Genomic DNA, 26,203 nt, shown 5'->3' on the forward strand with positions numbered 1-26,203 from the left:
TCTTGCTATTTCCAAGGGTTTGAGTGAAGATGGCTCTGTCCTCTCTCTCCGGGCCCCAGGCAGAGAGAAGCCCCCGAGCAGGGAGGCCGAGGGGCTAATTCAGAGCCTCTCAGAGGCAGCAGGGTTTGGGGCAAGGAGGAAAATGGGGGAACTTTAAAAGAGGGCTGAAACAGCTCAGTCTGAGTTGGGGCCAACACTGAGTGCTTCTTCCAGACCATCTCCTGAGTCTTTCCTGCTGCTGAGCCCTGGTTTATCCTGAAGAACAACAGCAACAAGGGTTATTGTTTGTCGAGCATTGACTGTGTTCTGGGTTAGTACAACCTGATTATTTAAAAGCATGGCTCATGCATTTCTCATGACAACTCTATTTTTCCTCATTTTACATGTGAGAAAACTGAAGTTTAGAGAAAAGGTCAGCCACATATCTGAGTTCACATGGCCCAAAGTGGCAGACTTGGGATTCAAAGCCAGATCTGTCTGAACCCAGAGTTACCTTACAGCCACAAGTCCTGGGGCTCCCACTCAGCTCCCAGAATGCCCTCTTTCCCCTCCTACAAAGCCTGCTGGGAGGAGCTGTCTTTCAACCAATTCAGCTCCCTGAGAAGAGATGACATTTTGAAGTGCCTAATCCTGTCCCTGGAATAAGTGTTTACTTCTTTAAGCTACACTCTTCCCCAAATCTGCCTAGGTGGCTTACAAAGATGCACAGAGGACACCAGGCACATAGTAAGTGCTCAGAAAAGGTTGGTTTGGTCTGGGTCTACTCCAGGGTGAGGTTGGTGGGTGAGATCATTTGGAGAAGCAACCAGTCTGCAGAGGGCAGGAGCAGACCTGCATGGGGGAGAAACGGGACTTCAGTCCCTTGGGCCCTCTCACTTGCTGTACCCAATTCCTGGGTGCTGTCAGGTGTGGCTTCAGCCAAGAATCCTGCTCTCCCACCTGCTAGATAGAAGGGGTGGCCGGGAGCCCCATGGATTCTATGCCATGGATGAATCTTGGTATAATAAAATTGGGTTCAAGGCTCCTCATTTACTAACAGCTATTTGACAAAATTGTAATTTACCTGTGCTTGTAAAATGTTAATAAAATGTTGATCTATGAATGCCCTGTTTTTATAAGCTCAGTCCAATCATGAAAGTAGGAGCATCTAGGGTGGAATGAGGAATGTTTTCTAAAGGGGAGAATTATAAGTACTTGGAAAAACTTTCCTGAAGAAAGTTCTCTAGTGTATGTACAGCCTGACCTATTGTTCTGAACGTTTCCCCTCAATATGCATTCATCAGGGATATTTTTTCTTTTGTCTTTAGTGGAAAAGGCTACTATCCGACCAGCTAAAAGCATGGACTCATTGTGCTCAGTGCCTGTGGAAGGTGAGATCTCACAACTACCTTTGGAACTGGGGATTACTACTGGGACACAGGAGCTCCCACACCAGACTTGCCTTCATGAGCTACCTGCCTGCTCATCTCATCGCAATCATGCACATCCCCTAGTCCCAAATCTGCCCTGAACCCTGAACCCAAGGGGTTCACACAGCCGCTGCATTTATCCCTGCCATTACACTACAGGTCTTGGCCTAAAGGGCCATCCTGTTCCTCCAGCCTTCCTCTAACCATAGCTGGAGATGGCAGCCATTTTACACTCAAATCTCAACCAGGTAAAAGGGCAACTCCTGAGAATCAAGACAGACGAGTCTTCCCCCTTGGGCATAAAGAAGAGCCGAACACTGGTTTTTACCTCATGGTTTAGTTCCTATGTACTTATGTGTCTTGAATTTATGTGCTCCCATAGGCTGTCAGGTCATGATTTTGAGTTGGTAGATTCATTCATTCACTTATCAGTAAACAGTGATGGGCACCGGCCTGGCACGTAGCTGGTCATCCTTTGGTAGATGTGTGGAGGGTTGCATGCAAGGTGACACCCCACCAAAGTGGCATCTCACCACATTGGTCTTAAGGGCTGACCTCCCTGTACCTCTCGCTCCTGTTTTTGTTTTTTTTTTCTTAAGCAGCCAACAACCCCTGCTACAAGTTGCGAGGCACAGGGCTTCCCCCGTTTATCCCATGACTTTCCAATTCCTTTAATACAAAAAATTTTGCTCTTTGATAAATGAGGCCGCCTGAAACAATGCAGAAAGTCTTAGAACAACCTTTTGAAAATAACTGTAAACTTGTAAAAGCGTGAACTTTTTTTTTATGTTTATTTTTGAGAGAGATAGAGGACAAGCAGGGGAGGAGCAGAGAGAGAGGGAGAGGGAGTCACAGAATCTGAAGCAGTCTCCAGGCTCTGAGCTGTCAGCACAGAGCCCAGAGTGGGGCTTGAACCCACAAACTGGGAGATTATGACCTGAGCCAAAGTCAGATGCTTAACCGACTGAGCCACCCAGGCACCCTGACAGTGAACTCTTTTTAAGCTGATGCGATCCTTTTAGCATTGTCTCACCTTTCTAGTCATCCATTTGCTTTGGTTTGGAAAACTTTTGAGGCAGTTCTTGCCCTGCACCACAGAATTTAATATTTCAAAATGTAGGTCCTCATTTGGATGAGCATTGGGCAGGTATCTGCCCCTCTGAGTCTCGCTTTCCTCATGTGTTAAAGGAGGTCATTACACTTCCCCTACAGAACATTCAAACCTCACGTTACATAAGATGTCCAGCACAGCTGTTAGCCTGCTGGGAACCATTTTCCCGATCCCAGACAACTCACTTGTTATCTTGTGGTTTGTTTCCCATACAGATTTTTCTCTTCTTTACTTTCACTTTTAAGTCGGTTGGGAACTTGCTCCTCACAACTGGGCTTTCTAACTTTTCATTAATTTACATTTCTAGTTTCTCATCCCCTGAATCAGCAGGAGGAAGCCTGGGAAAAGGGAGAAAGGTCTAGCTGAGAACAGCATTTGTCTCCTTGCTGGGAAATCAAACCCCTGTTTGGCTCCATCTGCCAGAGGAGGCTTGAAACAATACGTTTTCGAGTTTTAAAATAAAACAAAATTCTGTTAGTTTGCCCTTTTTGTCTTCTCCTTCCTTTTGAGAAAACACCATTCTGCCATCTCCCATCTGTCTTTTTTCTTTTTCAAGATCTACATTTACTGCTTGGTGGATGACTGTTCTGTTTAGCAACCTTAACAGTGGCCGTCTTGCGGAAACCACTCTACCTGCAGAGTTTAAAACAGATGCATCTGATGACATCAAATGGTCCTGTCAGGGCATCGTGCCAACATTCTGTGCACATGAGAGGAAGCTTACTCTCTTGTCAACCAAATGTATTCACCTGTCTTTATTAGGAGGGCTAGGCCCTTACTAGAACACGATGCCTTTCCAATATTCAGGTGTTGTATACCTTCCCTTACTGGAAGGCTGTGTAGTCGTATGCCTGCCCCGGCTGCTGACCATGTGTCTGTTTGCTTTTTCACCAGGGAAAGAAACCAAAGGAAATTTTAATCGAACAGTCACCACTGGTGGATTTTTCATTCCAGCGGCAAAATTGCATTCGACCAGCCCTGGCAGCTCCTGTGACCTCAGCAAGCAGGAGGGCGAGTGGGGCCAGGAGGGGATGCCGGCAGGGGCAGAGGGGGGCTTTGACGTGAGCAGTGATCGAAGCCAACTCGAGAGTGCTCAGGCCCGGCCCCCACCTGAGCAGCTGAAGGTGTTCCGGCCCATCGAGGATCCCGAGAGCGAGCAAACAGCCCCGAAGATGCTGGGTATGTTCTACACATCAAACGACAGCCCCAGCAAATCTGTCTTCACCAGCAGTCTCTTCCAGATGGAGCCCTCACCCCGTCACCAGCGCAAGGCCCTGAACATCTCTGAGCCCTTCGCCGTGTCCGTGCCGCTCCGTGTGTCGGCTGTCATCAGCACTAACAGCACCCCGTGCAGAACACCCCCAAAAGAGCTCCAGTCACTTTCCAGCCTGGAAGAGTTTTCTTTCCAGGGCTCAGAGAGTGGAGGTTGGCCTGAAGACGACAAGCCACTGGGCGCTGAGACTTCTACAGGTAAAGCAAGGGAGAAAGGGTTTCTTTTCATTGCAAGAGGTAAAAAGCTAGCCTTAAACTTGCTTGAACAGAGTTTGCAAGACAATATGGTGAAGTGGTTAAGACCATGGGCTGTGGAGCCAGATTGCCCAAGTGCAAGTCCAGTCTCAGCCATTTCACTGTATGGTCTTTAGCAGCTCAGCTGTATGCCTCAACTTCTTGATCTGTAAAATGGGAATGATGTTCATAATCATATCTTCTTCATACATTTGCTGTGAATATTAAGTTAGTTAATACATGTAAGGCTCTCAGAACAGTGTCTAATACATAGTAAATACTCAGTAAATAATGCCTATTATTTTATTCACTCACATAGTGAGAAGGTAGGGGGAGAAGCTCAAAGAATGGAATTCTAGCTCAAAAGCTAGAATTAGGGATTCAATTCTTCTAGACTCAACCTCTCTCCATCCACCCATCCCTCATTTCTACCTCATATCTGCAGAGAACATGGCTAGCAACGCTAGCGATGAGAAAGAACATCTTGCTCCCAATTTCCGTATGTCAAATGTGGGGAAGACTCTGATTGGTCCTGCTTGGGTCACATGCTCAACCGTGGACCAGTTATGGTTGCCAAGCAATTAGGGTCCTATAATTGGCTAAGGGTGAGTCTCTGAACCATATTTGGAGTTAGGAGGGGGTTCTATGATGAACAGCCAACTGTGAGCCACATAAAATGGAAGTAGGGAGAACCTCAAAGGAGAGGATGATTGACAGACAAACCAACCAATGCTCCTTGTGGATTAAGAATGTTTTTATTATTGCGGTGCCTGGATAGCTCAGTAGGTTGATTGTTCAACTCTTGATTTCAGCTCGGGTTATGATCCCAGTGTCATGGGATTGAGCCCCACATCAGGCTCTGAGTTGGCAGCACAGAACCTGCTTGGGATTCTCTTTCTCCCCTCTCTCTGCCCCTTCCCCACTTGCTCTCTCTCTCTCTCTTTCTCTCAAAATAAATAAATAAACATCTTTAAAAAGAATATTTTCATTATTAATATTAGCTAAGCTTTTTTGAACAACTGTTATGGTATCAGGCACTGTCCTAAGTGTTCTACATGCATTATCTTCATTCTCCTCACAACAACTCTGTGAGGCAGAGGTAGTTACTATTATCCCCATTTGCTTAGAGAGGAATCAGTTAACTTGCCAAATGAGCCATAGCACGGAAACGGAAAAACCAGGATTTTAATCCAGGTTTTAAAACACTCCACCATGCTCCTTTACATGTTTATAATGGGCTGTGGAGTTACAAAGATTGTTAAAACATGTTCCCTTGACCCAGCAGGCTCATGAACTAGGGAGAGAAATTAAACTGTACCGAAATGCCGCACAGGTCAGCCTGTAGAAGTAGCAGGAGACCCTCCTTGGGCTTTTTGAATGAGGGAGGGCTTAGGTCCCTGAAACGTAATGAAAGATGTGTTCAGAAAGGATTTCAAGGGCATCAGGAAGAGGCAGTCCACTCAGGAGAATTCCAGGAAGGCTTCCCAGAAGAGGTGACATTTGGGCTGGGCCTTCTAACCTAACCTAAATGGTTAGGCTTTCTCCACCCAGAAAAGATGGGGAGGATATTCTGGGCTGAGAAGCAGCTGAATATTGTGGGAAGTGTGTAGGTTTTGGATTTCAACTGGGCCAGTTCGCATCCTAGCTTCAGCACTTTTTGGCAGTGTGACAGTGGACAATGGTTGATATCTCTGAGCCAGGGGTGATTGGTATCTCAAGGGCTGGGGTGAAGTCTCAATGGGAGAATGTTCATAAAATGCTTATTCACAGTCTGGCTCACAGAAGATCTTCCGTAAATTCGTCCTTTTCTCCTCCCATTCCCTTCAGGACATGGGGCACGAGATGAGCGGAAGCTCAGGTGCATCAAGTGATGCCCTGTTTGGGGAATGCCCCGGGTGGTGGGTTGGTGTGGATGGAGCAGGGTGAGGGTTAGAAGAGGAAGTGAAGCCTTTGAAGAGAAAGTGTTTCCAAAGGCTTTTGTGTGATTGGTTACTGTCCTGGGTATTTAGTCTTCATCCTGCACTGTGAAAACAGCCTTATACAATGAGATAGGACCTTCTTCATGCAAGTAGCAGAGGTCAAACTTGGGGTCTGCCTCCCTCTCCACTCCCTCTGGTCTGTTTAAGACCAGGGCTTAATCATTTCATTTTAGATATATCCAGATTGATGTGCAGAAAACCCCTGGGAAGGGTCACACAGGAAGCTGTCAATCATAATCATAATACATCTTTGTAGCTTTGTGTAAATAATAGATTTCTATGCCCCGGGCAACTGCTTGGCTTGTCAGGATCCGAATTTATTTATCTGTGAAGTGAAAGCTTAGATTAGAACAGGGTTTCTCAACCTTGGCATTATTGACATTGTGGGCTGGGCAATTCTTTGTTGGGGGTGGGGCTGTTTCATGCTTTGTAGGATACTTAGTATCCTTGGTTTCTACTCACGAGATGCCAGTAGCCACCTCCTCCCCACCGACTTGTGGCAACCAGAACTGTCCACAGACACTGCCAAATGTCTCCTGGGGAGGGGAAGAGCAAATGGTTCCTAGTCTCGAGCCCCTGGACTAGATGATCTTCAAGGCCCCTCCCATCTCTGACAGTCTGTGACTCTGGGAACTGAAGGCAGGACGTGGCTAGAAGGAAAGGGTAAAGAATGTGAGGGGCAGCAGGCTGGGAGAATTTTCTCCATACTTGGGAAGGGGGACTAGCCCAGGATGGTGACTGTGCTGGGAACAGCCTCTTTTCAAATGAAGTCTTCAACAGGTAACTGTCATCCTCATTGCAGCTTCTGTACCTAAGAAGGCGGCTCTCGAGGATGCCAAGCCAGGACCGGAAGCAGTGAGGACAGAAGAGTGCAGCAAAGGCCTCTCCCTGGAGCCAGGCTCCCAACTGGAGGAAAAGAAGGCTCCAGAAATCTCCCTGGGTTCTCAGCATCCAAGTGAATTAGAGAAGAGGCTAGATCCAGAGAAGGTGGTGGAGGAGGGTCGTGAGGCTGACCAGGGGAAGCCCAGCACTCTGCAAGAGAGCCCCCGGGCCAGAGCCGAAGCCGTGTTTCTCCACGAGATGGTAAGGTGGACTCACTGCCTGATCCGGCCAGTAAGAGTCCTCTTTATCCCAAGGGTTCTTGGACTAGCTGAAAGCAGTTTGTTATTATTTTTTTAGAACCAGTGTCTGCCAAAGGGACTTCAGGAGACAGTCTTCTAATCAGGTCTGGGAGTCTTTTTCAGTGGACTTTTCAGAAGGCCTGTGATGATGGGAAGGAACCATCCAGCTCAGATTCCCTAGGACAGGCTCAACTCTAAATATTTCTGATCTGAGGTCACCGTAAACCAGTGACACGTCCTTGGAATATAATGACATTCGATCCCAGAAGCAGCACAAAACCAGTCCCAAATATGATGACCATTATGGGATCCAGCTTTCCTTCCAGACATCCTGGATGGACGGTTGCCTGTGCACGTTTGTAAAGTCTTCTGAAAGATTTCCAGGATTCGCTCCTTTCCCCCATGGCTTCTGGAGAAGTTAGAACATGATGCCAGGGCTTACTACACCTCATGTACTTTTTAGAGGTGAAATTTCTCCAAGGTTTTATGGGATGTCCTTTTATAAAATGAAGGTGTGAGGAGGTTTTCCGGGGCATCCAGGGAGGAGTCCTACACTGAGGAGGCAGCTCTGTGACCTGGAGGTGTATGTCAAAGGAGAAAGGAAGTTCTTTGCCTTTTAACTTGTTTCCGGGGATTTGGTTTCCAGGACATGCACAAAAGGACGATGTGCTGGGAGTTAGGGCAGTGCAGGAGTGCTATAGTGACTTTAAGAGGGCTGAGAAAAGGTTCCTGATGGATGTGTTTGCCACTGTAGAAGGAGAAGGATATGGACATTCTTACAGGGATTGAATTCTGGGAATAGCACTGCTTTCAGAAGCAGATAAAATTAGTTCTGGAAGGGGAACCAGGCCGGATTCAGGGGAACAGGTAAAGGCATCAGTCCATTCCTCAGTTTAAAAATGTATTTAAGGGGCGCCTCTATTAAGGTGGCTTAATCGGCCACCTTAGCTCGTGAGTTCGAGCCCCACATCACGCTCTCCACCGTCAGCGCAGACCCTTTTGGATCCTCAGTCTCCCTCTCTCTCTGCCCCTCCCCCACTAGCTGTGTGTGTTCGCTCCCTCTCTCTCTCCCTCTTTCTCTCAAAAATAAACATTAAAGAAAAACAATAATAGGGGTGCCTGGGTGGCTCAGTCGGTTAAGCATCTGACTTCTGCTCAGGTCATGATCTCACAGTTGTGAGTCTGAGCCCCGTGTCTGGCTCTGTGTTGACAGCGTGGAGCCTGGAGCCTGCTTCAGATTCTGTGTCTCCCTCTCTCTCTGCCCCTCCTCCGCTCACACTCTGTCTCTCTCTCTCAAAAATAAATAAACGTGAAAACAAATTTTAAACAAACCAATAAATAAATAAAGTGTATGTAAACACCTACTTTGGGCCAGGCACTCCTCTGAGCATGGAGATGACTGCAGTGTGCAAGACGGTCGCAGTCCCTGCCTTCTTCAAGCTGACAGCTTAGTAGGTGAAAGGTCATTAAACGCATGCTTTCTAGGATGATGTGGAAGTACAGCATGCTGTGAGAGTGTATAACAGGAGCACCTAACCTAGTCAGAGGGAGGAGGGGAGTCACAATGGTCAGGGAAGACTTCTCTGAAAAATAGACATTTAGACTGAGAACTTAGCTAGACTAAAGGGGCAGGGGACAGAATAGGAAGGGAGAGATTTCTAGGCAGAAAGAGTAAGATGTGCCATGAATCTCAGGTGGGAAAGAGCATGAAACATTCAAGAAACAGGAACAAGACCAGAGAACAGGAATTTGGGCCAGAGAAAGAGGCCCAGAGGGAAGCAGGGGCCAGTCAGACAGGGCTGCTTGGAAGGGATTTGGAGATTAAGGAGCAGTGGGAAATCTGATCTGTGCAGAATTTTATACTTTAAAGGTCCCTCTATTTTGTGAGGAGAATGGCTCGGACGAGGCTGGAGAGGAGGCAGGGATGCCAGTTAGAAGGCTAGTATGTGACAAGCCAGGTGAGAAAAGATGGGGGCTTAGACAAGGGTGGGGGCAACGGAGATAGAAATGGAAGGCTTCAAGAGTTATTTAGAAGCTAGAGTGGCACTCACTTCAGCAACACACATACTAAAATTGGAGTGATACAGAGACAATTAGCATGGTCTCTGTGAAGGATGATATGCAAGTTCATGAAGCTTTCATATTTGGGGGGGGTGGGTTCCTGGCTGGCTCAGTCGGTAAGGCCTGTGACTCTTAAACTCAGTGTCATGAGTTCATGCTCCGCATTGGGCATGGAGCCTACTTAAAATAAATTAGAATAAAATAAAGTAAAATAAAATAAAATAGCAATATCTAAAATAATATTTTTATTTTAATAATTTTAACTATCACACAATTTTAATAATTTTAATTATCACACAAAGAAAGAAGCTAGAATGAACAGGACTTGGTGAGGGATTGGGTAAGAGTGAGGAAGAAGGAAGAGTCAAGACACCTCATAGATTTCTGATCTGAGCAGAAAGATGCACCATGGTCCACTTACTGAGATGGTAGAGAGGGGTGGAGGGGAGTTTACATGCTCATTTATTTATCTAAATTTATTGATTTCTTAGTAAGAGATCAATAAATGGAGGTGCTGAGGAGAGTAAAGAGATGAGTAAAAGGCTGCCCCTGCCCTGAAGGTGAAATAGAAATAGATACAAATGAATGCAATACAGTAGAATCAGATCCTAAAAATATCCCTGCCTTTTGACCAAGTAATCCTATTTCTGGAGAATTCTCTGAAGGAAATAACTCAAATAGAAATAACTCAAAAGAAAACCTCTTATTGAGCAACTACTCACAGTATACCAGGCTCTGGCCTTGAAGAATCAAAGACGAATGGACACAATTCTTGACCTCCAAGAGCTCATAGTCCATTCATTGGGAAAGATAAGATAAGCATCAAATTAATTGTAACATGAAACACATGATCAGAGCCGGATGAGAAGTGATGTCAGGTTGGCATGAGGTCAGGTTTCTCATAAAGGCCTGAACCCCCACAGGATGGATATGCCTTCTAGAACTGCTTCTCCCTGGGACAGAATTAGACTTTAAGAGAAGAACTGAAGGCCACTGAAATTTGTTTCCCAGGCCCCGACCAGGCCTCCCTTCATCCCTTTCCTGTCTACAGTTTGGGGCTTTGTGTAGGGCAAGGGAGGAGTCAGACAAAGAGAAACTAGACTTGAGGGGAGACAAGGGCAGCAAACAAGATGGAGGAGAAGGCACCCTTCAGATCAACAGTGGTTATCTGTGGGTAGTAGGAATATAAGATTCTGCTGTTTTTGTATTCTCCTTTATTTTAATATGTGTTAAAAAATTTTTTTCCATGTGAAATACATATTTCTTTGGTAATAAAATAAAAGCTGTATTTATTTATTTGGAAAGCAGATGTCAGGGCAAGACTTAACGTTTACATTCCACTGGGAGAATCTGTTTCTTGTGTGCCATCTGGTAAACCTGAGGTTAAATGAGACCAGGGGTTGGTTTGTTTTATAAGTCAACAGTGCACAGGGATTAAGTGTTTCTGTTCTGGTGTAGACACAGCTGGATTTTAGTCCCAGTCTGCTGCTCTGTGATTTCGGTAAATTGTTTAATCTGTTTGAACATAGGTCTCCTCACCTCTACAATGGGAGTGGTTATAGTAGTGTTTACCTCTTAGAGTTGTTGGGACAATTAAACAAGAAAATGCAGTTAAAATGTGTTACCGCACATCATAAGCACTGAGTAAACATCCATGGTTATTAATGCAGTGTCCTTTACTTGCTGGGATAGTGCAGCCTGGCACCTCGCCAATCCCTTTACTCTCCCTGAGCAACAGTTGCAGTTGTCAGTGCCGAGAGTCCTTGGCTCTAAAATAATCCGTTTCTTGGTGTTTTTCAGGATGAAGATGATGTGGCCAACACCCTGATCTGGCCCGAGATTCAACAGGAGCTGAAAATCATTGAATCTGAGGAGGAGCTCTCACTGCCACCACCTGCTCCAAAGATCTGCCCAGTTCAGCCAATCCTGGAGCCCAGTCCAGGGCCTCTCGCTTCCCCAGAGCCTCCTGAAAGCTTGTCCTGTGGCCCAACTGCCGTCTCCACCCCTGTGGAGGAGTGGACTAGGGATCCAACCAATCAGAGCACACAGGGGACTTCCACGGCAGCCAATAGAGAAAAGCCAGAGACTATGAACAGCCTCCACCGATCTGAGCCAGAGAAGGGCCAGCGCCCAGATCCCACCAGCCTGGCTCCTCTGGAAATCGCACCATTTGAGGCGGCTTCTTCACAAGCAAGGGTGGACCAGGGAGGCCCAGGGAATCTGTCTCCTCTGCTCCCGCCTGCCGCGCCCCCTCCAACTCCTCTGGAAGAGGCGCCTCGAGATCAGCTATCAAAGGGCAGCCCTGAGAGAGAAGACTCGTCTAGGAATTTGCAGACAAATCCATATATAGACCAGCTGAAGTCCAAAGGCAGCCCTGGGACCCCCAGACTTTGTCAGGGGGAGGAGGTCTCTCTAGGGGAAAGCGAACATCAAAATTCAGAGAATGCTGCCCCTGAGGGAAAAGGCTCTGGTCTTCGAAGCCCAACAAGAGAGGTTGAGATCTCCCCACAAGGAGAGGGGGATGTAGCCCATTCAGTACAGGAGCCCTCAGACTGTGATGAAGACGAAACTGTGACAGACATTGCCCAGCATGGCCTGGAGATGGTGGAACCCTGGGAGGAGCCCCAGTGGGTAACGAGTCCCCTTCACTCTCCCACCCTGAAAGATGTGCAAGAGGCCCAGGTGCAGGGCGCCCAGGGCCACCGGTTGGAGAAGAGGCTTCCCCACAGGCCCAGCCTTCGCCAGAGCCATTCTCTGGATAGCAAAACCACCTCTGTCAAGAGCCAGTGGACTCTTGAGACTCCCTCCTCCAGCAGCTGTGCTAACCTTGAGGCAGAGAGGAATTCCGACCCTCTGCAATCCCTGGCATCCAGGAGAGAGATTACTGAACGGGATGAGAAAACCCTAAGGTCCTTCAGAGAGTTCTCTGGCCCAAAAGGGACAGAGGCTGTTCCCAGCCAGAAGGGACCAAGTGCTTTGCAGCCTGAACCAGCAGAAATCAGCCCTGTCAGCCTGGCAGAGGGAAAGGAACTGGGGGCACACCAAGGGCACAACAACCCTCAGATTGAGCAAGGTAGTGTTCCTGGGCCAGACAATAGCAAGGAGAGTTCACCTAGTGTGCAGGACAGTACCTTGCCTGGAGAGCATCCCCCAAAGTTACAGCTGAGAGGCACTGACTGTGGGCCCCCCAAAGGGAAACACAGGCCTTCTTCCCTCAATTTGGACTCTGCCATTCCCATCACTGACCTCTTCCGGTTTGAGAACGTGGCCTCATTTGGTTCACCTGGAATGCAGCTCTCTGATCCAGCAGACAGGAAAGTCACATGGATGTCATCATCTCACTGTAAAGTAGACCCATGGAGCATTTACTCCCAGGACCCTCAGGACTTGGACATTGTTGCTCAGGCCCTGACAGGCCGCCGTAACTCGGCTCCTGTGAGTGTGTCAGCTGTGAGAACCTCCTTCATGGTCAAAATGTGCCAGGCCAGGGCAGTCCCAGTCATCCCACCCAAGATTCAGTATACACAGATCCCACAGCCCCTGCCCTCTCAGAGCTCAGGCGACAGTGGGGCTCAGCCTCTGGAAAGGGGCCAAGAGGAACCCAGCTCAACTGGTGAGACCAATCAGAAATCTGCCAAAGATGATTCTGTCTCTTCCTCAGAAAGCCCAAAAGAAGAGAAATCAAAGCAAGATACAGAAACCACTGCGTCCTTGCCAATGGATACCACTACATCCCACTTGTGTGAGGGACCCACCCTTCCTCCAGAACCAGTCTTGGCTAACCTGCTCTCCACCCAGGATGCAACAGTGCAATGCAGAAAACGCACATCAGAGACAGAGCCATCTGGAGACAACCTTCTTTCTTCAAAAATAGAGCGACCATCAGGGGGTTCTAAGCCTTTCCACAGGTCAAGACCGGGAAGACCTCAGAGCCTAATCTTATTCAGTCCCCCTTTCCCCATTATGGACCACCCTCCCCCTTCATCCGCAGTGACAGATTCCAAGGTTCTTCTGTCCCCCATCAGAAGTCCCACCCAGACAGTTTCCCCTGGCCTTCTTTGTGGGGATTTGGCAGAAAACACGTGGGTCACACCAGAAGGGGTTACACTTAGGAATAAAATGACCATCCCTAAGAATGGCCAAAGACTAGAGACCTCAACCAGCTGTTTTTACCAGCCCCAGCGGAGATCAGTGATTCTGGATGGAAGAAATGGGAGGCAAATAGAATGACATCAGTTCACTGGTGTCTGAAAAAAATGTCATGATTCATCATCTGGAAGTTATTACAGGGCCAACTTGCCATTATTCCAGGCGTAGGTTATCCAAATTTGGGCTTATTTTGGCCTCTTCTCTTTCTTCAGGCTTTTGACCATTTATTAATTAGTTCGTTTGCCAGAAAAGAGGTCAAGGGAAGGACCAAGAGATGAAATTCAGATAAATCCATAACGGCAGGTGGGAAAAGATCAGGTAACAGAACAGGGTGAAATTCTTGCCTCCAATGAGATTTCGGTTTGTTTGTGAGTTGCATTTCTCCCACATTGTCATTATCTGTTACCGTTGACAGTTGGCTAAAATAACGTCTTTTGAAAGAAAGAGAAATCCTTTGCCTGTGTTGGAAAATGTTGCTGTTGAGGTTTGAAGGCCTCCTTTTTACATCATGCTCTTTAATGCTCTTTAAAGCATGTGTTCTTTTAGACCAGTTTTCTGATAAGCTTTGTAAAAGTGTACACTCCAGAATGGAAGCAGATTTGGAAGTGCAAACTAACACTTAAAGATCCAACTGGGTGAATTTCCCTGGAATCTCTGCAGACCTGTCCAAGATGGCTCCATGTATCAGCGTTGAAAATCAGAATCTATACACAAGAGCAAATTCTGAGACTGGAAAAATCTAAGAAAACTTACTGGCTGTGGCTTTTGCTAACTTGGGACTCTACCATTATCCTGACCTCTGATTTACAAATCCAGTAGCTGGGCAAGGTGGGGGCTGAGCTGAGCTGAGGGTTACCTCAATGAAATGTGCTGAATCTTCACTTGAGTATGCAATAGTGAAGTGAAGTGATCTGTTTTCTTTCCGAATCAGAGTCCAAGAACAGGATATCATCATAGAGAAAAACCTCATGCATGGGCAGAACTATACTCTAAACTTAATGTGTTTAAATTGGTTGGGCATTAGAGAAAACACCTCTAGCTCAGCTTCCCTCTCCCCCACACTAGGCTGGGAGTACAGGAGAGGATAAGTGGGGAACCCTGGCAGGGTGACCATCACTACCACTTGGTGAGAGCTGCCCTTCTGAATATGCATTTCATTTTAGCCAGTGGGTGCCTCCCCGTCTCCCTCTCCTTCCATTACTCAGAGCATATTTGAGTATCTTTCTCCTTTCCATAATCACCCTCATCCATCACCCACCCCAGCACTCCAACTTGCCCTTCTGTCTATATGCAGGCAGAAGCAATAAACCAATCTGATCTTATTTCAGTTTTTTAGAACTTCCAATGGTTCTTTCCTTTTCGATTGGTGAGAGGAAGGAGAACTAATATAACCTGCTGGCAGATTTTTGGTGCTTCCCCCAAAAAAGGGCTTCACAGGAGCCCTTCTCAAGGCAAAAGCCATTAGAGTATCAGCAGTTTCAAACCTAAGACAATGATCTTATTTGAGAAACGAATTAAAATAGACCTGTTTCTAGCCCTATCCATGTCTTCTCAGGGTCAAGTCTGGCTGAACTCTGTCCACAAGCTCAGTCATTGCAGAACTTTCCCTAGGAGCTAGCCAGTACCTCTGGGCAGGCCTCACAACCCACGCTGCTGCTGGGGTAGGTAGGGGCTGAATTAAAGTTACCTCCTCCAGTGAGAAATTGGAAGCTGATGCCCTGCAACAGATACATATTCCCCTCTCCCTTCTTCCCTGATAAACCTTACAGTTTTAAAATCTTGTCCTGTACCTTTTAAGCCAGTGTCTGTGGTGGGGTAACTGGCAGGCTAGCTGATGAGTTCTACTTTCAGAGGGCGCTGAGGTGAGTGAGGAGGGGAGCAGTTAATAGGCGTTTCGGGGTCTTGCATTCTCATTAGGTGAGCAAGACACTGGACCAACAGCTGAGGAGATGTCAACCCATTAAAAAAACAAAGTCCTAGGGTATAGCATTTTTCCTCCTTGGCAAGCAAGGTGAAGAAATATAGTGGTGACAGATGAGAAAGGCCATGTTCAGGAGAGTTGAAAAGTACATTCCTGCCTTATCAGAAAATGTGGGCAGATAGGCTTTATCCCAATCGCAGTGCACTATGGTGTCTATGCTTTGATAAAGACCATGTTCCAGTTACAATGTGAGAGAGGAAGGGAACTGGACTTTGCCTCACCATCAGAACTCTGAGCCAAGTAATGAAATATTTAAACTGTTTTACGATTATTTTGAATTTTTGTTTGTAACACTTAGAGGATATATTTTTATTTGGGAATAGACTCAGAAGCCACTAAGTACATATTAATGAGTGGGTTCTCCTCGGGGCACCTAGGCACATTTCTTAAATGGCTGCCATGCTCCTTGACATGGCATGCCATGACAGACTCTGACACCTTTTGTCTGTAGCATCATCTTCAGGAGTTTGGATATGTGGATGCCACCATGAGACACAATGACAACTGTCTGGAGATATTCTGTATTCTCAGCTTCCCTAGCCAGTCAATCCAGAAGGCTGTGGAAGCTGACTCACCTCAATCAGTGTCCCACTGCGGAAATGTGGACTTCTTCGTCACTATAGCCCAGCCTGTCAGCTGTCACAAACGCAGCCATAAACTTCCTGGGGACTAGGGCTAGCCTGGCGCTGAGGAAATTCCATTTCATGGCAGAGAACTCAGATTTTCCCCCCTGAAATTGTTCCCCCAAATGCCTTGAGATGACCTATTTGGTCATTCATTTGGGACTGAAAAATGACCCCCTTGAGAATGGCCAGCTGGAAATCAAATTGCTCACTGCCACCCAGGGGAGGGACAGAACAAGGGCTTGTGTTTTCAGGAGGATCTACAGGGTGCTCTGCAAAGGGCTGAAAAATCAAATTGGCAAAGTGCTCCTTCAAATCAATTACCAGTCCTCAAAATGGGGGTGGCTGGATTTAAATGTTGAAATGAAATGCATGCATCTCCTAATATTTTCTTTCAGTGTTAGCAGTTGCTTGAGAGGATAATCTGTATTTATTGGCAAAATGGCCCTCTCAGGCCAGCTATTTTTTTCTTTTCTTTTTTGCCAAAACGGACCAGATAGAGGGAAATTTGGTTTTTATTCTTTGCTTTAGATGGAACGTGAAGAGACCTGACCAAGAACTCCATTAAGACAACTTAATCTAAGCCATAAAATTCAAAATATTGACCGACTCAAAATGAGGGATTCTGGGGAGTTTAAAAACGTAATAAACATCATCATCCTCAACAGTATTTATCAAGAGCTTAGTAATATTGCACTGGGTGCCTTAGAACTTAAATCCTTAAAGAGTCTACTGAAAAAGGGGAGAGGCATGGTAGCAAATGAAATAGTCCATAAACAAATAGGCACAAGATTTAGAACCGTTAAGTTATCAAATGACAGCTGAAAGGGAAACATGTAGCAACTAGCATCTTTTAATAGGATTGTTAATAGTGTTCGAGTTACCTACTGACTTTAATCAAATTAAACACAATTGCAAATCCAGCAGAAGGTACTAGGGAGACAGGCGTTGAGAATTTTGCTTTGTTTAAAAAATGAGAGAGCGGTAATCAAGAACAAATAGTTCTGAAGTTGTGTGTAGTCTTAATTGGTTTGGTTGTGAAGTCCTGCTGGATCTCTGCTAATGAGCCAGGTAATAAATAGCATGCCATGCTCCTGAGAGGGGGCTTTAGAGACTTCCATCACCACAAAATGTATTAACTCCTGTTGATGATGAAGTCATAGGTCCAAGATAAGCTGCTCCTTTCATGCCTAATGTTCAGCGCATGGTAATCACATTTGACTAAAATTGGGTGGTTTATTTATCTACACAGGTCTTGCAGGGGCAGTGGGGAGCATAAGATTCATTTGTCTGGAATTGGAGTGGGAGAGGTTCGGGACAGGACCACATTCTACCACCGGCTTGTCCTATCTAATGACAAAATTAATCTTGGGGTTAAGTGTTGTCAGGAGTATGATTTTAGGCGCTTCCAACAGGAAGGTCAGCTCAAAATGTGGAATGACAAAGAACGTGTCCTCCTTTGTCATCACCTTCCAAGCATGGAGAGACATAGGAGATAGAAAAAGGGTGATCGCCTGAGATCAGTGTCAGTCTAGATGGTATAAAACTGGGGGCCACCACAGACGAACGGGCACACAGCAGATCATTTAGCAGCCTTGAGGTTCATGAGCAATGCAAAATCACTTCTCTGTAAGGTTGAAGGAGGATGTAGCTAAATATAAGAAACCCACGAAGTAGGTAGCTGTGTGTTTTACTGGGTGGATCACAATGCTTTGCAATAACAATGCCATAGTAATTCTTGGCTTATAATTCTGCAAGATAAAGCACTTTTTCAAAGGCATCTGTTAGAAATCTACATGGATTCAGCTGTTTGTTGAGCTCGACAAGTGTTTCCAAAGATATAGTCAAATTTTTTCTATTGATTAAAAAAGTATAAATATTAAACCTATCCATAGAGACATTTAAGTGTAATTAAAACAGATGTTATGCTTTAAAAATGTATTCTAATAAATGATATAAAGGATAATGCTTATGATGGCACTGTGAACTAGAGAAAGACCTGGGCTCATCAAAATCAGTAATAGGAAAAGTAGATTATATGCATCAGGCTCATTGTTCTGGTTCGATGTTGGTTTTCTTTCTTCAAGGTTTGGTTTCACAGCTGGAGTCCTGATGATTTGCTTGAGTAAATTTTTCTTGTTTTTGTTATTTTACCTCTTAATATTGTCAAATATTTGCAACTTCTCTCTCTTACTGTTGTAATCATACATGTTACCAAAGATACCCATTATAAGTCAATGGATATTGTCATGAAAATTAAGAAGAAAAAAAGCTATTGCTTCTCAAAAGTCCACAGCTTACCAAGTTATGTGAATCCATCTGCACGGATGTGAACTCAATTTTTCTATTACTTGAATCAGTCAATCGGAGGGGACTGCTCTTTCATTTGAATGATTATGTTAATGGTGCTCTGAGGGAAAGAAGCAAAATCCTGGCATATATTATCACAAAAAAGGGGCAGAAAGGCACTCAATGGGTCTAAATCACAGGCCCTTAGAAAAAAAAAATCACACAACCAAGGCTTACAATCTGGCAATGAAAAACACCACTGCCAAGGGGACAAAAATACTAGGCTTCTAAATAAAAATATTTAGAACTTCACACTACTCAGGTCTGCTCCTGTCATCCCTCATTACTACCCTAAATGCCTTTTCATCTTCCCTATTCCCAGATCCACACTTGCTCTGTTTCTCTTTCCTGGATCCGTGCCCACTGCCCCCCAAATGGCAGCACACAGTTGCCCTCACTCTTAATCTTTCCTCCAGCCTCTGGAGTCTTCTCTCATCACAGCCCTGGTATCTTCCCTCAATGTTGCCTCCACTTCCTGGATTTCAATACAACTTGACTCTCCTCTGAGGACACTCCTGTCCCTGAACAGGTAAGGCTACACATTTCTCCCTTGTTACACAAACTAGGTGTTCTCTAGTTTCCCACTTCTGCTTTTGCACCATTGCTCCTGCCCATCTTCTACAAAAATCTATTACCAAAATTCATGGAATCCAGCTATTTTAACTTTTATCATACTTTGTGGCTACAGTGTAGTCAATATCGCACCAGATCTCCCAGTCTTTGGCACCGAGCTCCCTCTTTCCACCATTGTTCTGGATGATTTCAGTGTTCCTGAGGAAAACACGCCCCATACTCTTGGCACAGTTGCTCACAGCTTTTACTTCTCTTTAGTTTGGGCCATTTGCCTCCAGGGTTTCACATTATGCTGCTTCACAACCCACGACTCTGTGATCCTAAACTCTCATATTCCATTCTCAGAATTTCTCCTATCCTTGCTCCTTTATCCCTTCTACTTGCTCAAGATTACTAACGTCTGGCTTACGCCTACTCTGAGAGACAGTACTCCCAACCGGACTTCATTCTTCCTTCCCTAGCCTTTCCAGACCTCAAGGAATAGCATCTCAGCTACTCCCACCAGCACTACTAACTCCCTTGACCACTAGTACTTCAGCCATACCTGCTTTGCAAACCTCCAAACTAGGACCAGGACTCTTACCACCCATCTTCTCCACTCTTTTACTTATTGTTGAATTAGACCAGAGAAAAATTTTAAACCGTGGCAGGAGAGCCTTTGAAAATTTATGGTTTATTTACCACCTCATCAGTACCCTCATTCCAGAAACTCACAAAAGATATTTCACTATTCTAAGCCCCCTCCTAGGTTGATCCACCCCCAATTTGCCCCTTACTTCACAAGTTTATGCTGTCAGATGTTTCTTCAATACCCCTGCCCCCCACCAGCACCTTCTCATCCATATATGTATGTACCCGAACTTCCTTCTAGCTCACAGGAATTGCTATTCCTCTTCCCAAGGGCTCCCAAGAACACCTTCTAATTCACAACTTCTTCATTCCAATTCACTGCTCTGGACCAACTGCAACCTAACCTCCACCCCCATCACTCCATTAAAATTTCTTGGCTAAAGTCACCAATCATCCAATAACCATATCAACAGTCAATTCTGTCTCTTGACTTCCTTCTTCTCTCATATTTGATACTGTTGATCATTTCTTCCTTGAAACACTAGTTCACCTTGTCTCTTAGACCTCCATTTCCTTAGTCTGGTTCACTTGAAAGCTTCCTCTTCCTCTCTGCTCTAAAATGTTTTTATTCACCAGAATTGTCCTTCCCTTTCATCCCACTGTTTCTATCACCCACACAACTTTGACACCTCACCCCACCCCCTCTCACCTTCTCTTACATGAACTTTTTAAATGGTTGGCTAACTGATCTCCCTGCTTTAAGTCTCATTGACATCTGTCCATTCTCCAGATTGTACATATTGCTGCCAAAGTTGTCTAAGGATGGTGGATCTCATCGAAATCACCTTGAGTGTGTTAAAACAGATTTCTGGGCTCTATCCAGAGTTTCTGACTTAGTAGGTTTTGGGTAGGGCTCAAAAATTTCCATTTCTAAGCAGTTCACAGTTAGGTGATGCTGCTGCTGCAGACCCAGAGATTACATTTTGAGAACTCTCTGGGTCCTAACTCCTAAGTTTAAAATCTTTCATTAGCTGCTTTCAGTTCCTAGACTTCTAAGAATTACTTGAAGTGCTTGTGAAAGGGGCACATTTTTGGGCTTCACTCTTGATTCCGACTTAGATTTGATGTAGTATCCAAGGATCACACCTTTGAGAACCTGTGACCTATGTCGAATTCAAGTCTTTCTATAATCTATCCTTTGCCTATCTCGCTAGCATTATTGAACTGGTTATTTAAAAACTAGTCCAAGTCCATGGCATGCTGGGTGGCTCAGTTGGTTAAGCTTCCAACTTTGGCTCGGGTCATGATCTCACGGTTCGTGAGTTCGAGCCCCGCATTGGGCTCTGTACTGACAGTGCGGAGCCTGCTTGGGATCTCTCCCTCTCTCTCTGTCTCTCCCTCTCTGCCCCTCCGACTCATGCTTTCTCTCTTTCAAAATACATAAATAAAAACTTTTTTAAAAACCCACTAAACTAGCCCAAGTCCATGCCTTGGATTTTTGTATGTCCTGTTCGTACCACATGAACCTTCTTTCCCTCATCTAAGTGGTCAACTCCCAGTCCTCCTTTAAAATGCTCCTTATGTGTTACTGTTGCAGTGAAGTCTTCATGACACTGCAGCTTTCAAGCAAAGTTGATAAATCTCTTTTCTGCATCATCTCTGTACCTTTCTGAACACCTTTGTGTTATAATTACTTATCTGTCTTCTATTAATGAACGCTCAAAATCACTATCTCTGGCACCCAGCAGTGTCTGATATGTAATAATTGCTCAGTAAATAGAAATGGGGGAGGGTTGGTGGTGATGACTGATAGGGAGGGGAAAGAAGCTTAAGGAATAGAACACGGAATCAGAGTAAATAGGATATTAAGGAACATTCCCATCATGCTCATGCCTATGAACTGCTTTCCTCTACTTACCCACCTTAAACCACCCAAACTGGCCAAGCATCTTTCTCCTTTTCCTGTATCCAAAGTTCACCCAACTGATCTTTTGCTATGCCATTTTTTTCCACTTAATTTCCCAGTATATAAACAGTCACCAAAAGGCAATTCTTTACTGAGTATGCATCTCCTAATCACCAAGCAAAGATGATGTACTTTCTTTCACATGACGCATAAGTAAAGGGATACACAGGGAACTACATCTGAATGTGCACCTACAAAGGACAGCTGAAATATGTAGGAGCATGTTGCACTGGAGGCTTTTATCTCCCTGATGCTGTCATATCTGCAAAAGGGGGGGGGCACTTTGAAATTTCATTAGCCCAAACTAATTTTTATTTCTTATATTCACTCATTTGTTTAGCCAGCCTGGCATCTGGTCCTCCTGATTTAGGACTCATTTAGGATATGGCCAAGACAGGTCAAACCAGAAGGGGCAGGCAGGAGTGTAGGGGATCAGCTTAGGAGAGCCAGTCTGTTCTCTTTAATCAGATCTAATCTATCTGAGCTGATAGAACCAAGTTGGAGCCATTTTGATGTGCCAAGACCACCCATTTTGCTCTGAGCTGTCAAGTAATCTCTTCAAAATGTTTATGGGTCAAAAGAAACCCTATCTAAGGAAAGAATATTGAGATGGCCTCCCTCCACTCCAAGAACCACCTTATTTAGGTTGAGCCACTTTACAAAAGCAGCCAATACACTGTGGTTACCTGCTATTTTTCCAATATACCAAAATTGTTCCCACCTCAGGCCACTGTCTTTGGTATTACTGAATGCTCCCCAAATTATTTAGATGGCTCAGTCTTGCTTCTTTGCTCTGCTCTTTGCTCAGAAATCATCTTCTCAAAGACGTCTTCTAGCAATGCCACTCCTGGCACTATTTCTTTGCCCTGATTTATTTTCTCTTTACCAACTTACTTATTACTACCAGGAGATAATACACATGAATTTATTTACGGCACATTCTGCACCTCCATATTGTAAGTTCTATGAGGGTAGGAACTTTGCATTTCTTTTTCACTGTTATTTTCCCAGTGCCTAATATTGTGCCTGGTGGTCAATATGTATTTGTTGAATAGCTGAATGGACTCAGACTGCCAAATAATGTATCTTAAAAACAACAAAAAGTATACATGTCAAAATATTTAAGGGGAAAATGGTTAAACTTAGCAGTCACCTTGGATAGCTGTATATAGACACGTACTCCTCATAATGCTGCCTTTGCTGAAAACCTGTTGGGAACTCTTCTGCAAGAATTGTTTTCAGAGCCAGTTTATGAATTACATGATTGGTCTTTTTACTTCATAGGTCATATTGTGTTTCACCAAAAACTTCACAGTGTAAAAAAGCCAAAGCACAGAAAACATATGAGAATACATTTCAGGCTCTCAAGACAAGGCCTCAGAAGTTTAGATGACTAGTGACATCAATTGACTAAGTAGATCACCTCTTGAGAATATGGACATGGACCAAAAAAGGTTAATGCTCACAAACATAGAGGTTCTGGAATTTCAAATTAAAAACACATTTTAGGCATAGATCAAATTATCTGAGGACAAAGAGGTAACTTCTTCTATTTCACTTCTGCTTATAACTCCAAACATGCTGTGGGCTGCTGTCCAGACTGCATCCAAGATTGTTTAGCTGAGAACTTGCCCATTCTTCCAGTTACTTGGTATCTTCAGTCTGCCTATACGCCAGCCCACATGGCTTTACACTCATCTTCTCCCACTGGTCCAGCCATACACCATCTCCTTCATGATATGGTCTTTCGTTCTAAAGACTGTCTTAAAAAATATTATTACAAATAGCTAATAATAAAAGGAAAATCTAAGAGGCAAAAGAAGTGAAAGAACAGGGAAAATGACCACAAAATCCTGAGTTTCAGGATAGTAGCTTATCTGTAAGTATTTTTAAATGTCATTGAACAGAACAAAATGCTGAGTTCCTATCTCAGAAATGCTTCCTCCCAGTAGGCAACAAAGAGAACCCCACCCAGGACTATAACCCAGTCTTTATTCCATGTACTCCAATACAGTTAGCCAGCCAAAGAGAAAGAGACTGGGTGCTGTCAGGCGACTCCACTGACTCCCCTTTCTGTAGCAGTCGGGCCAACCGAGGACTAAAGATAATTAGGACTGGAAGCAGCGTAGACACACCAAAGGTATGGTGTTAAGTGATATATGAGATGTGTTCATAAATGAATGAGTTATTCCAGAGCCACACAAACAAATCAATCTCTTTACTGCAGAGGCACACCTCTCGTCCTGTGTATTATTCAAATATACTAACACATGAAAGATCACATCACCTTGTTTATGGATACATTTAATATCCCTTACCCTTCCCACCTTTCAAAACATAATAGTATACAAAATATAAAATATCTTAAATATTTATAAAAATCGCAAGAAAAAAATAGAACGTATGAAAATATTTTTATCTGAGTTCTCCCTCATTGTTGAGAGGCAGCTTAATTTGCCTTGAGTTCATAACTGTTGAGTGGGTAGGAGTATGCCCTGCCTAATACTATTCTGTCCCGGAGAAGCTTAAATAAAACATAGTAGTTGCAGAAGAGGATGAGAGCCATGGAAAGTGTGTGGTTCCACTTCTCTGACCGCAGCAAGGAATAGAGCTGGTAGAAGACGACACTGCCCTCAATAAGGATAAGCAGATTTAACAGCCTTAATGGACGATGAAATAGGAACTGTAAAGAGATTAAAAAACAAAATGTTATTTCACAGAAAAATACTGTAGTCTTCTCACATTTTCTCCTAAAATAATTTCATATTTACAGGTTCCTATGTGCAATAATATATAGATCTGCTTACTGAACATCAAGCAGGCTATTTCTTGCTGTAGAGACCCAAACCTTTCCCATTTTGCTCAAGGAATAATGAAATAAATTTTATTTCAATGCCCTGAGACATGAAAAAGGATTATACCCAAAAGAACTCTGCCTCTAAACATTTTTCTTAAATTACATCTTGGGTATATATTCTATTTGAGATAATCCAAAGTATATTTATCTAAGACAGGGGCTGGATAAAGGACCGAATGGGAAATATTTTAGACTTTGCAAGTCAAGAGGCAAAAATTGAAGATATTATATAGGTGTTTACAACCGTTTAAAATGTAAACCATTTAAAAATGTAAAAATCATTGTTAGTTGTGGGCTGGTCTGAGACATAAACACCTACGCTAGACAAGTCTGGGGAGAGGGGAGGTCTTACAAGCTGAAATATCAATACAATAATTTCTTAATTTTCCTTTAAACTGTGTACCCACCATCATCAATGACTCAAATCCTCTACATCATAAATTTCTGCTGGATTTTTTTTTCTGGATATTGAGAAATAGGGTGCACATACAGGACGATGAGGAAAGAAGGAAAATTCAGTCAGAATTAGAGTTTGGCTAAAAACAGGGCTGCTGTATTCACTTCTACCAAATCATTTATTTATTTATTTATTTATTTATTTATTTATTTTCAATTTTTTTTAACGTTTATTTATTTTGAGACAGAGAGAGACAGAGCATGGACAGGGGAGGGTCAGAGAGAGAGGGAGACACAGAATCCAAAACAGGCTCCAGGCTCTGAGCAGTCAGCACAGAGCCCAAAGCGGGGCTCGAACTCACAGACCGTGAGATCGTGACCTGAGCCGAAGTCGGACGCCTAACCGACTGAGCCACCCAGGCGCCCCTCTACCAAATTTTTTAAGTGGCTAAATCCTGGTTTACTAATAAAAATGCATTATGAATAGAAAGATAGAGGTCATAGGGTGCAAATTGTAGCAATGGTGATATATCATATCTAAATAAACTAATTTGGACCTCAAGGCACAAATTTGAGAATAAAGCCTAATTATCATGAAAGGTAGCCAGGTTCTTAGGGTCCTTCTTTGGGAGAAAGGAACTGTTTACCTTGGGTTCTAGTATATGATATTTAGTAATAGAATGTATAAAATTGGCTCAGATTTAATACTCTAAAAGGACCCAGGCAATTGGAGTTTCTGTGGCAATTCTAGCAATTAAAATTAAATGTGCCACTAAGCTATAAACTGAATGAGTAGAATGGTGAGGAAAGGCTTTAAATTCTAACAGTTACAGGTAGTAGGCATATTTTAAATGAGCGTTCTCAAACTTCAGTGTTCCTAAGAATCATTTCCAAATCTGTAAATGCTGCAAACTCCTGGAATCCTTCAGAGACTCTGATTCAGAAGTCTGGGGTAGGGGTCCTGAATCACTTTAAGGAGTGGGCCAGGTGATTTACATGCAAGTGGCTCAAGGACCGCTTTGAGAAGCACTGATTTACCTGTTTGGTCATGCAAAGTCAGGTAATAAGTTAACTTCCCTAATCCTTATTCTTTGGATTTTGCCCAGTTCTTCAGCTGTTCAACACACTAGCAAGGAAAACACTTATTTTTCAAGCAGAAAACTCCAGTAGAATACCTGGTCATTATAGGTTTCAAGGGGACTGCCCAGGCCAGCAGAAGTCATTAATGGCCTGTGGAAGTCAGCTGACTTAATTAAATATTCTGTGTAGAAACAAATGATTATGCAGCTGTGACTTAAGTCTACTCTTCCATCTTAAGGCAACCCCTTAGGAGTCTGGAAGGAGTTGCTGGTAGTTTCCTCATTCAAGGGCCTTTCACCTTCTCCGTGCTCCTCCCAGCCCCCACCCAGCCCCACCTTCCACAATGGTATTTACAAGCATCCAGCCCTGATACAGAGTTCCCAGTACTTAATTGAAAGGCCTTAGTAGCGAACGCCTACCTAACCAGAAAGCCAATGTACACTCCCACGGAACTGGGAGGGAGGAAGAGATT

At 44.3% G+C, this 26,203-nt stretch overlaps 2 protein-coding genes and 1 non-coding gene across 5 annotated transcripts in view; 2 read left to right on the forward strand and 1 right to left on the reverse strand.

The window, feature by feature from the left end:
* The window catches only part of ARHGAP31 (Rho GTPase activating protein 31), a 115,665-nt gene extending 94,935 nt beyond the window's left edge, over positions 1-20,730 (forward strand). For both annotated transcript variants that reach the window (XM_007098365.2, XM_042998541.1), the window contains 4 exons: positions 1,308-1,370; positions 3,415-3,990; positions 6,808-7,088; positions 10,988-20,730. In XM_007098365.2, the coding sequence (XP_007098427.1) occupies positions 1,308-1,370; positions 3,415-3,990; positions 6,808-7,088; positions 10,988-13,417 (3,350 nt within the window). In that variant the 3' untranslated portion in view covers positions 13,418-20,730. The remainder of the gene's footprint in view (positions 1-1,307; positions 1,371-3,414; positions 3,991-6,807; positions 7,089-10,987) is intronic.
* LOC122230839 lies at positions 9,167-9,272 on the forward strand. The gene has a single exon (XR_006207919.1). It is a non-coding gene; the product is annotated as a U6 spliceosomal RNA (small nuclear RNA).
* A 2,956-nt stretch (positions 20,731-23,686) lies between the features above and the next one.
* Positions 23,687-26,203, reverse strand: part of TMEM39A (transmembrane protein 39A) — a 30,767-nt gene continuing 28,250 nt past the window's right edge. Inside the window, exons 9-10 of one of the 2 annotated variants that reach the window (XM_042999150.1) lie at positions 24,663-24,716; positions 24,001-24,081 (exon numbers count right to left, since the gene is read on the reverse strand). In XM_042999150.1, the coding sequence (XP_042855084.1) occupies positions 24,690-24,716 (27 nt within the window). In that variant the 3' untranslated portion in view covers positions 24,001-24,081; positions 24,663-24,689. Of the gene's footprint in view, positions 24,082-24,662; positions 24,717-26,203 lie in introns of both variants that reach the window. The other variant, XM_007098364.3, reaches the window with a different exon arrangement.

The sequence above is a fragment of the Panthera tigris genome, chromosome C2, assembly GCF_018350195.1.
Source record: "Panthera tigris isolate Pti1 chromosome C2, P.tigris_Pti1_mat1.1, whole genome shotgun sequence".
Classification (NCBI taxonomy): Eukaryota; Metazoa; Chordata; class Mammalia; order Carnivora; family Felidae; genus Panthera; species Panthera tigris.